At 39.4% G+C, this 12,168-nt stretch overlaps 1 protein-coding gene across 2 annotated transcripts in view; it reads left to right on the top strand.

Annotated features, from left to right (window-relative positions):
- Positions 1 to 12,168, top strand: part of cdh18a (cadherin 18, type 2a) — a 247,947-nt gene that overhangs the window by 162,499 nt on the left and 73,280 nt on the right. For both annotated transcript variants that reach the window (XM_037547684.1, XM_017705968.2), the window contains exon 3: positions 8,863 to 9,157. In XM_037547684.1, the coding sequence (XP_037403581.1) occupies positions 8,863 to 9,157 (295 nt within the window). The remainder of the gene's footprint in view (positions 1 to 8,862; positions 9,158 to 12,168) is intronic.

Genomic DNA, 12,168 nt, shown 5'->3' with positions numbered 1-12,168 from the left:
ACTCATTTAGAAGTTGATGGCAGCAACATATCTCAAAAGTTGGGACAGGGCCACATCTACCACTGTATAACATCCCCTCCTAAACATCTGGGAAGTGAGGAGACCAATTGCTGGAGTTTTGGGAAGGGAATGTTGTCCAGTTGTTGTCTGATGCAGGATTCTAACTGCTAAACAGTCCTGGGCCTTCTTTGCCTTATCTTTCATTTCATAATGTGCCAAATGTTTTCTTTTGGTGAAAGGAAGGTCTGGACTGCAGGCAGGCCAGTTCAGCACCTGGACTCTTCTTCTTGTTATGATGGATGCAGTAAGTGGTATAGCATTGTCTTGCTAAAATATGCAAGGCTTTTCTTAAAGAAAATAAAGGACTGTAAAAGACATGAAAGGCTGGATGTTGTGTAACTTCCTCCTACTAAACAGTAGCAAAACAGAGGTTCTCCTTCTGGGTCCAAATGTGGCAAGAAATAAATGATCGGATTTAATTTTAAATCTCACTGACTTTCCGGTTACATCTTCAGCAGCAAAAAATCTTGGCGTCATAATTTACTCACATTTATCATTCAATCAACACATAGGCAGCATAACTAGGACAGCTTTTTTACATCTTCTTTTACAATATTGCCAAGATCAGAAATGCCCTATTCCTGCATGACGCAGAAGCATTAGTACATACCTTTATTACTTCAAGGCTAGACTATTGTAATGCACTACTGTAAGGATTTATGAGCAGGAATTTAAGTAAACTTCAACCAAAACAGCAGCCAGGGTCATCACTAAAACTAGAAAATTTGATGATATCAGTCCAGTGCTATCATCACTTCATCTTCTTCTTCTTCTTTCGGCTGCTCCCTTTATGGGTCGCCACAGCGGTTCATCTCCCTCCATCTTGCCCTATCCACTGCCTCCTCTACTTTTACACCAACCATCTCCATGTCCACCTTCACTACATCCATAAACCTTCTCTGAGGTCTACCTCTTCTCCTTCTACCCGGCAGCTCCATCTCCAACATTCTTTGACCAATATATCCACTATTTCTCCTCAACACATGTCCAAACCATCTCAACCTGGCCTCTCTGGCTTTATCTCCAAACTGCTCCACCTTCACTGTCCCTCTGATCTGCTCATTTCTAATCTTGTCCATCCTTGTCACTCCCAATGAAAATCTCAGCATCTTCATCTCTGCCACCTCCAGCTCAGCCTCCTGTCTTTTAGACAGAGCCACAGTCTCCAAACCGTACATCATAGCAGGACGCACTACTGTCTTGTAAACCTTCCCTTTCACTCTTGCTGCTATCCTTCTGTCACACATCAGCCCTGACACCCGTCTCCACCCACTCCATCCTGCCTGCACCCTCTTCTTCACCTCTTTTCTACACTGTCCATTGCTCTGGATGGTTGACCCAAGATATTTGAAGTCATCCACCTTTATGACCTCTACTCCTTGCACCTTTACCTTTCCACCTGCCTCCCTCTCATTCACACACATGTATTCCGTCTTATCTCTACTGACCTTCATTCCTCTCATCTCCAGTGCAAACCTCCACCTCTCCAGATTCTCTTCCACCTGGTCTCTACTCTCACCACAAATTCCAATGTCATCTGCAAACATCATGGTCCATGGAGCCTCCTGCCTGACCTCATCTGTCAACCTTTCCATCAGCATTGCAAACAAGAAGGGGCTCAAAGCTGATCCCTGATGTAACCCTACCTTCACCTTGAAACCATTTGTCACTCCAACTGCACACCTCACCACTGTCTCACTATCCTCATACATGTCCGGCACCACCCTAACATACTTTTCAGCTACACCTGACTTTTTATTCCCAGAATTCATAAGGCTGCAGCTGGGGGAAGAGCCATTTCTTATAAAGTCTCCAAACTCTGGAATGATCTTCCAGAAAATGTTTGGGAATCTGACTCAGTCCCAATCTTCAAATCTAGGCTGAAAACTCACTTATTCAGTTTAGCTTTTGGTAGGTAATGTTCCCCCCTAGATAAAGGTGGCAGAACTAGGGGTCCATGGACGCAGGAAATTATAGTAAACTGACATGCTGGTGCTGTTGTCCTGCTGCTCATATGTGGTCACTCAGGTTTGTAGACAGTGGAGAAGAGGGATGCCAAACTGTTTCAGAGTGCTGGTTCTCTCCTTTAAATTAAGCTGTTATAGTCAGATCTGCTGGAGTCATAGGCCACACTCTGAAATGTTCACATTCTTTGTTTTACATACATCCAAACAGAACAAAACTTATTCCATCTCCCTACCTTTCTCTGAGTATACAACTGCCCACCTGTCCGGCTGGACACTGAAGGATGACTGACTGTCGAGCTCTCCTGCTACCCGCTACAGACCAGCTGCCCACACCCCAGCTACCGCCACCTGCCTTGGACTAGGTGCCCACCCTACACTGAAGCTTTAATGGACTCCTAGCTATTCCTACTACTACTTCTTAAACCTCTATATGTTGTTCAGCATTGATACAGCCTTTACAGTGTATCCTGTCCATGCCATAGGCACTAATGCAACTCCACACCATCAGAGATGCAGGCTTTTGAAATGTGCGCTGATAACAACCAGGATGATCCTTGTCCCCTTGAACCCACAGGACATGACATCTGTGGTTTACAAAAAGAATTTCAAATCTTAATTCGTCAGACCACAGGACTGTTTTACATTTTGTCTCAGTCCTTTTTAAATGAGCTTTGGCCCAGAGAAGATGGCAGTGTTTCTGGATTGTGTTGATGTATGGCTTCTTCTTTGCATGATACAGCTTTAACTTGCATTTGTTGATTGCATTGTGAACTGTGTTCACAAACAATGATTTCTGAATGTGTTCCTGAGCCCATGCAGTGATTTCCAGTATAGAATCATGCCTGTTTTCAACGCAGTGCAGCCTGAGGGCCCAAAGATCATGAGCATCACTGTCCCTTGCGTACAGGGATTCCTCCAGATTCTTTAAATCTCTTGATGGTATTATATACAGTAGATGGTGGGATATCCAAAAGTCTTCATAATTCTTCATTCAGGAACATTTTTCTGAAATTTTTAGACAGTTTTTCGTGCACTGAGATCTTTATAAAATGGGTTTCCATGGGTGAGCACCTGCACACAAGCCAACGATCACTATGTGCAATGCAAGTGTGAGCTGCAGTGATATAAAGCATGTCACTACTGGACTCTGGAGTTGTGGAAACATGTTATCTGGAGCAAAGAATCATGCTTCCTTATTTGACAGTCTGACAGACAATGCCAGTTTTGGTGGACACCAGGAGAACACTACCTACCAGAATGCATAATTCCAACAATAAAGTTTGGTGGAGGAGGAATAATGGGCTGGGGCTGTTTTCCAGGATGCTACAGCAAACAAAGTATACTTCCAACTTTGTGGCAACAGTTTGGGGAAGGTCGTTTCGTGTTCTAGCATGACTGTGCCCTGGTGCACAAAGTGATTTCCATAACTATATGGCTGGTTGAGTTTGGCCAGTGGCCTGCACATAGCCCTGACCTCAACCCCACTGAACACCTGTGAGATGAGTCGGAATGCTAATCGTTAGCCTTGCCTTATCAAATGCTGTTTTGACTCAATGCACACAAATCTGCACAGACAGAATGCAAAATCTTTTGGAATATTGTGCTAGAAGAATGTATGCTGTTACACCTGTGAATGGAGGGTGTATGTGGGGAGGTGGTCCACATACTTTTGACCACATAGTGCATATCTGTATGAGTAACAGTATTAGCAGCGCATCCCTCAGTATCTGTAGATTACTGAATTACTGATATAAGTGATAGTGGTTCCTTAATAATAATGTGAAATTCATTTGTGCACTCTGGAAGTGCTGAGTGTGGCCCTCCGGTAGTGGGACTCAACTAGGACTGGATTATTTGCTGTGTATGAGCTCTGGGTTTCCTCTCAGGTCTGCAGGAGCAAAAAGAATGGAACAATAATGTAGGAATGGTAAAAGCTTCCACATATTTTCATGAAGGTGAACGTCCCTCTTGGCCACAGGGAGAAGGTTTGTAAGGTGAATGTATTCCTGACTAATTGTTCTCTGCTTTGGGATTTCAGCAGCAGCCAAGACCCCCACGCACACACACATACACGCACAGCAGGGATGGGGAGGCGGGTTGTTTTAGCAGCAGCTTGACCAGCATGCCAACTTATTATATTCTGTTTTTTTTTTTTTTTTTTTTTTCATCCTGGGACGTGTCCTGCCAGCTTGTGTTGCTTGGCTTTTTGGATCAAGCTCACTCCCTGTTTGTGTAGGGCTGCTGTACTGATCATTAGCAAATTAAATGCCAGCATGCATCATTGGATAAGTGACCTGAAAATGATCGTGTGTCTCCAGTGGTTTGCACTTTCGCTCGGCTCCATTCCTGTTTGCCTTGGGCTTGTTGCCGGCTTAGTGATGTTTTGCAGTAAATATGTTTACTATAACGACATGGATTGGAAATGTGCTTTAAACATGGTGCGCGCAACCATTGGTCTTGCAGATTAGCTCTATAGAATATTGAACTGCAAACCCGCCTTGAAAATCTTTGTGAGACCTCAATTGCTCTTCTCGTTTCTCGGTAGATGCTGAATAAGATATGCAAATAAAATATGTTGCTTCTACACAAACACCTTTGAAAAATCCTCATCAAAAATTCATAACCACTTATTATTGATGAGGAATTCGAAGACGGGAAAAGAAATGCAAATCGGATCTGTATAGTATATAGACTGTGGGCTGTGTGTTTTTATAATATTACAACCCTTTAATAGGCTCTCGTAAGTCAAAGAATCGTCATTGGTGTGTTTACAATTTTGAGAAAAAAATAAATCTTAAAATATGTTTATTATGCCTAGTAAATATGTTTATTATGCCTAGTAAATATGTTTATTAGGCAATACTGTTTGAAGGATACCTTCATAGAGACTTCATAACACATGCATAAGCATTGAATGCCTGGCAGCGTTGATGAGGTGGACGTATACGCTGAGAGAAGTGAAATTTAATAGGGGCAAATCCATAATCAGGGTCTAAATATTCCAGGGTCAAAGAGCCAACACGGAGAGATTGAGGGACAGACATAACGAAAAGAAGCACAGCCTAGACACACAACAGAGGCCAGAAGAAACAACACCACACAAAGACCAGCAACTAACAAGGGAAAACACAGGGCTTAAATACAAGAACAACAAGGGTTAACAAGACACAGGTGAAATCAATCAAGGGCAGAGTCTAGAAACAAGGGGGCAGAACAGGGAAGAATCAAAACAAGGAAGCACATGGACAAGACCAGAGGTAAACAAAAGCACATGGAGGACTGGGAGGGGCCAATCATGAAGGCTGACATTTCATGATATTACAATGTACTGAAATTATGAAATTATATATATATATATAATTATCCTACATCACTGTTGTTGGAAGAAAACCTTGAATCTGCATTTGTGTAGTTTTCAAGTATCTGTTACCCTTTATATTGTATGTAAATGTTGATGAATGGACTAAAAGAAACGATGTAACAAAATGACTTTGAAATAACTCTAGTTCCATTGACTTACATTAAAAGTAAAATGTTCCTTCTCCTGTAAAGTTACCATTTTGGAGATACAAGGCCTTCTTCCAACAACAGCGGTATACATTTTTCAGTGTATACATGAATTTGAAAGATCTTGCTTCATCCTGAGTTTAATTTAAAATAATAACAATAATGGTTGTGCTATTTCACAATTTTATGTCACCGCTGAAAAAAAAAGGAGTTTTAGTCTATAGGTAGGTACTACTTTTAGCCACACCCCTGCATCCCTGTCCTTCCTGGTCCCATGGTGAGCAGTTAGATCCCATTGTTTTGATGTAAGTCTCAAAATCAGTGTGTAACCTTAAGAAATTTCACTGCCAAAACACATATTTTCTTTTTTATGTTTTATTGAAATTATTATGACTTTGTGTGTACAACTCTCCATAGCTCTGCTTGCTAGTCAGGTAAAATCTACCTTTTTTGAGTTATGCTCAAAATGAGCTAAAATTGGCCACTTCCAAAATGGTTCACCAATGACATGATTGGTGACAAAATGGAATGTTCAGACTTTTGTTTGAATAAAATAAACATTAATCAGCATAAAGTCACTCAAAGCAAAAGGATTTATGTCTGAGAGGTTTAAGTCAGTTAAATATCTGGTGTTTTCAGCTCAGACATTGAACCAGTTTGGCAATGTGGTCCAATTAGGAAATAAATTAAGTTTAAAGTATCAAAATCATTCTATATATATATATAATAGCTGTTGTCAGTAGAAAACCTTGTATCTTGTAACTCTACAGGAGAAAGAAAAAACATACTGTAGTTTTAATGCAAGTCAATGGAACCAGACATCTTTCCAAGTCATTTTGGGCCGTTTCTTTTGCTCCATTCATCAGGAAATTTACACATAATGTAAAGGGCAACAGGTCCTTTGAAAGTATGTCAAAAACTGAAAAACGACAAAAATGGAGATACAAGGTTTTCTTCTGACAGCAGCGATATATATAAAATGCTTTTGACTGGGAATTATGCTTCAGGTGTTATAAGTGGAACAAATATCCACTTGTTTAGGTCAATAAAATGTCATTTACGTCATTAATATTTACTTCAACACTGCTACAGAGCAGTTGCAAAACAATGTAACATCAGCGAAGAGATGTTTATAGTGAATTTTAAGTAGCTCACTGCTATTATTAGTATAAGCTGCTCATTAATACTTAAGTGATGTTTAATATACATGTTATGCAATGTGTGTGCACGTGCTATGAAGTCCCCATGTAGGCAATCCTTTATATTTTTACTGTTTATTATGATGAAGCTGACTGGAACACAGCCATCGGTTGACTTCGCAGGCAGTTCCGTTGGAAAGTTAAACAGCAAATGGCCTGGAAGGAGAATAATATGTGCATGAGAATTCTACCTGACTGCATCTTTGCGAGTGAGTTTGAGCCATTTTATATGCAAAAGCTGAGTGCAGTACATTTAACATGCTACTCACTGTAGCAAAACTAATCCCAGCTTGGTTGCCCAAAACTGTCATCGTACAATAATCATTGTTCTATGGTGGAGTGAGTTGCTCTGAGGACTTTCACCACCATTCCATGCCGTGTAGAGCAGGCCATGTTGCGATTAAGCGGTGTGAATTAGTGAGCATCCCTTTGCCTCTGTGTCGTGCTCATCTTTCAAACGTAGCTCTATTTTTATTTTTTTTTTCTAGCTTGATGCCATGGGCTTTAGCCTCAAAACGTCAATGCAAGTGAATGTCTACAGCATCTGTTCCCTTTGAGTTTAAAAATTTAACACGAAGCAAACTTTGCATTGATGGGGAGGAACTGTTGCATTGTGATTATTGCTACATCATCGAGCTGGTAGACGTTTTGGAAAGGCCTAGAGAAAGCTGACATTTTATATTTAAAAAAATACCTTTAAATTTCAACTGAAACTGAAAGACCCGCCATTTCAATTGCTTATACAACCTTCACCTGGCCCTGCCTCATTCACACAGCTCGTATTTATATTCAAAGCAGGTTATTTGAGGTTGTGGCTTGCGTATAAAAAAGATAATCTGCTCAAAAAATGCGGTGCAGTGTTTGGAGCGTTTGATTTTGAGCGGAAATCGTTTGGTGTTATACATTATTAAACCCAATGCTGTTCGTGTGAAAGGGCTTATTTCAATCTTCAATTTCAAAACTAGGAGGTAAGGTATCTCAGTATATCCGAAGCAAGCGGAAAATACTTTTTATCTCATCGTATCGGTGACAGATGAATAGTGAAAAAGTGCATTCTGGTTGGACTGACCCTTCACTCCTCAGAATAGACTGACATCCCCGACTGAATGCTAGAGTAGATGTGTTTTTTTGGAACTTGTTGAGGTCAGTTTATGTGCTTCCACTGAAAGAAATGTGAAAGGATTCATGCCAGTGACAGAAGAAATACTCCAAAGTTGCATCAATTCCTAAAACCTAACATAACAGTCAAATATACAGGTGACCATTATGCAAGGGGGCACTTGGCTCCTGGACCCCCTAAAACCCCTATGACTCACAGAGAGATTCCATTTCTTTACACCATACCTCACCAGTTAGCTTCCATCAACGTTACACAGACCGAACTGACGTCGATTCATCTCCCTCATATTCATAATGCAGATATTCATGTATTTTTAATTGGCTCTTTTGCAACTTGCAACATAATATATTAATAATTTACAAGTGTAAATTTTTAAATCGGGTAGTATGACAAACATTTGAGGTTAGCATTATATACTAGTTGGTGGAGGTGCCTTGAGACCTAACTGTAGCAAGTAAACAAGCAAATTATGTTGTCATTTTTGTATTTTTGGAAGAAATTTTTTGTATAGGTGACACGTTGTTTACCTTCTTCTGCTGCGGACAGGATTCAAACACTTAGCATGAATTTAAAACCGTAAACCTTATTTTATGATATGCTCTATTATCATTTTTATCAACCGCGGCTTTGAGAACTGAACATCTTATTCACCCCCCCCAAATATACACTTCCATGGCCATTTTAATCTGCAGATCTAGGTGTCCTTGTATGTTGTTCCATTTGCAATTATATTTTCTTAATAAACAAAAACATTGACTGTCTAGAGACGCACGCTTCTGCACACCATTCCTGATGTTATCCGTGCTCTTCCCTTACTGTTTATGTTCTCTCGGCACATAATCTGAATGCAGACAGCCTGCGAAGCATCAAAGTGAGCAATTACGTGGATATTTCAACCAGAGCACCTATTTTCTAAGGGATGATAAAAAGGAAAAGAGGGGGAAAAAAGCCTTGTGATATGGTAACATGGTGCAATAGGGGCTAATATATATGTATCTTCTTCTTACAGTTGCACTCCAATTCAGATAAGGGTGATGGTTCAGTTCGGTACCTCCTCTCCGGAGAAGGAGCAGGGACCATCTTCACCATTAACGAGGTGACAGGAGACATCCACGCCACGAAGAGCCTGGATCGTGAGACGAAAAACCACTATGTTCTCCACGCCCGCGCTATTGACCGCTTCACCAACAGAGCCGTGGAGCCCGAGTCCGAGTTCATCATCAAGGTTCAGGATGTGAATGACAACGCCCCCACCTTCCCCGATGGGCCGTTCGCCGCATCTGTTCCAGAGATGTCAGACATAGGTGAGACAACGTGTCTGGTTATGTGGGTTAAGGCTGAACATGGAGAAAAAACACTATGTGGCTTTTATATGATACCATACTGTGATTGTGGCAGGGCTGATATAAACAATTCGATCAATTAATATCGCAATGATTAGTCAGCAGTTGTGCAATGACATTGCATATGATAATTTAAACCCCCTTGCTTTCTATAAAAGAAACAGATTGATTTAAAAGCCTATTTAATGCATGTAGTGTCAAAACATCTTAGTCATCCTTCTTATTGATTTCTTTTATCAATTATATACCTCAGAATCTTTGAAGGGCTAAGCCTTGTCCATTTTATGGTAACATTTCAGTACAAACTGTGGCGAAAAACCACAATAAACCATTGGGACGTTTTGAATTTCTAAGTCACTATTTTTGTAGTAAAACCATGTAAAGTTGTCTTACTCTTTTCTAAAGTGTGTGCATGAAATGAAGTGTTTGTTGCATGAAAAGCTGCAGTGCATCAAGGCTCATCTGCCCCGTCTCCACAGTAAAGCGTGATAATGGTAGGAAAAAAGAGGTTTCACTTTTAGATTTCCACAAGAATTGGCAGCATTTTTTTGTATATCTACTACATCTGATATAATCAATATTTTTAGCGATTGGTGTTTTTTTTTTATTTTGAAAATTACCACCAGTAAGCTCAGTTTTAAATGTAAGTAATAAATTAGCACATGTTCCAGTGCAAACCCAGTTGAGGGTAATGACTGATACTTAGCTGACCACCCTAATGTCAGCCATTCATTACAAGCCGGTTAGTTATCTAAAAACTAGATCATAACATGAAAGAGGTCAGTTCGTTTTTTTGGTTGTATAATATTGGTTGTTTTGACTATCAGGTGATGTTTGGCTGGTTCTTTGTAGTCTCTGCCTTGATGAAAGACCTATTTGGATTTCTTATGTTATTTTGCTTATGGTAGTTTATGGTCATTTCAGTAAAAATCATGATGAATTATAAAAGCTACGTTTTCATTCATTTTAAGAAAAGTGTCTTGCGTACCTTGGTTTATGAATCAATTCATTGATGGTTTCAAATGTTCAATGAGCCAGATTTTGTCTTTGCTCCTCATTTTTTTTAGATTAGATTAAATTCGATTAGATTAGGTTAGACTGGATTACATTAAGTGACCTTTATTAGTCCCACAGTGGGGAAATTTCACCTATGCAATCTAATCCATCCATGCATGGATTAGACCACCTACACATTAGTGAAGACACAAACTAAGGGGTCAGTGAACACACATGCCTGGAGCGGTGGGCAGCCCTATCCACAGGACCCAGGGAGCAGTTGGGGGTTAGGTGCCTTGCTCAAGAGTACCTCAGTCACAGACTCTATTTCAAGCAATGATTTTGCAGTGAATGTAAATGGTAGCATCTGTGTTTATGAAAAATGTTGAGGTTTAAGCAGTTGTTTTACGTGAATGAATTCCTGGTGTTTCATCAAAGCTTTAATGATAAGGTCTGTAATGAAAGGCTGAGTAGAAGCCTTATTTACAACAGTCAGTCAAAAACACAGTTGTTGGCAACATGCAGAATTCAGTGTATTTTATTATTTAAGCTTTAATAAATTAGGCTGGAGATATAAAAGAGGCTGGAGACCGGAGGTATAAGGAAGTAACATTAAGCTTCTAAGCAAGGAAAAAGCTTTCAAGCTTTCAGCTCTAGAAATATCCTAGAATTTTTAATGCAGGATGTGCACTAAATTAAAGATTTATTAATGGATTGTTAAACCCAAAGAATGAAGTTTTTTTTTTTTTAAGTGTTATTTCAGTGTGCACTAAAATGCACCTGAAACAGTCATTTCAGGATGTGTTCTGCAAAGAAAGCTAGAAACTATGTCCATTATGCCATTTCACCTCTAAATATACAATAAAATTATAATGTCCTTGTAATTCTCTATAAATATAGAGCTAGTTAGTAGCTGATAATTAACTGGCTGCTTATTACTAGTTTATTAAACACTAAAGGGTTAAGTTACATATATAATACATGCATCTCCATTTCCAAAAAAGTTGAGATGTTTTGCAAAATATAAATATAAAACATTTTCAATTATGTGCAAATCATTTAAAAGCTACATTTAATCGAAAATTGAAGTACAAAGACAAAATATCAAATGTTGAAACTTTGATGCCGACAGCACATTCCAGAAAAGTTGGGACAGGGGAAACAAAAGGCAGGTAAAGTTGTGTGATGCTAAAGAAACACCTGGTGGATAATCAGCAACAAGTCAGCAAGATGATTATGTATACAAAGAGCATCTCAGAGAGGCTGAGCCTTTAGAAGCTGAGGAGGGGTTCACCACTCTGTGACAGACAGCATGATCAAATAATGCAACAATTCAAGAATAATATCTCTCAACTTAAAATAGCAGAGAACTTTTGCTTTTCATCATCTACAGTACATAATATCATTAAAAGATTCAGAGAATCTGGAGAAATCTCTGTATGTAAGGGCCAAGACCAAAAAACATTGTCTGGAAATCATTGCCTGGACTTCTGAAAAACACTGTGAACACAGTTCGTCACTGCATCCACAAATGCAAATTGAAACTCTAAAACGCAAAGAAGAAACCAAATATAAACAGGATCCAAAAACGCTGCCACCTTCTCTGGGCCTGAACTCATTTAAAGGGAGGGCCGAAGGGAGGTGGGCAAGTGTCCTTTGGCCCGACAAATCAACATTGAAAATCAAAAAGCAAAATTTAAAGAAAATGTTAAATTCTGTTAGTATTTGCATATCAAATAATCACATACCTGTGTGATGTACATATGGCAAATGTGACTGCCTCATGTAAACATGTTGTAATTGTTAATGCAGTTGACCAAAACGTATTAAAGCATATTCAAAATTACCCTACACTGTTTTGAAAAATTAAAGATAAGTGGCCAAAAGTATTTCTCCAGATGTGGAGCTCAAATAAAGGTTATGCATGATAAAACAGCATTTATAGTATATATTAACTAAAAAATACATGGTCAAGG

This window comes from Pygocentrus nattereri, chromosome 19, assembly GCF_015220715.1.
Source record: "Pygocentrus nattereri isolate fPygNat1 chromosome 19, fPygNat1.pri, whole genome shotgun sequence".
NCBI lineage: Eukaryota > Metazoa > Chordata > Actinopteri > Characiformes > Serrasalmidae > Pygocentrus > Pygocentrus nattereri.
The sequence above is the reverse complement of the archived record's forward strand: the minus strand, read 5'-3'. Positions and strand labels throughout refer to the sequence as shown.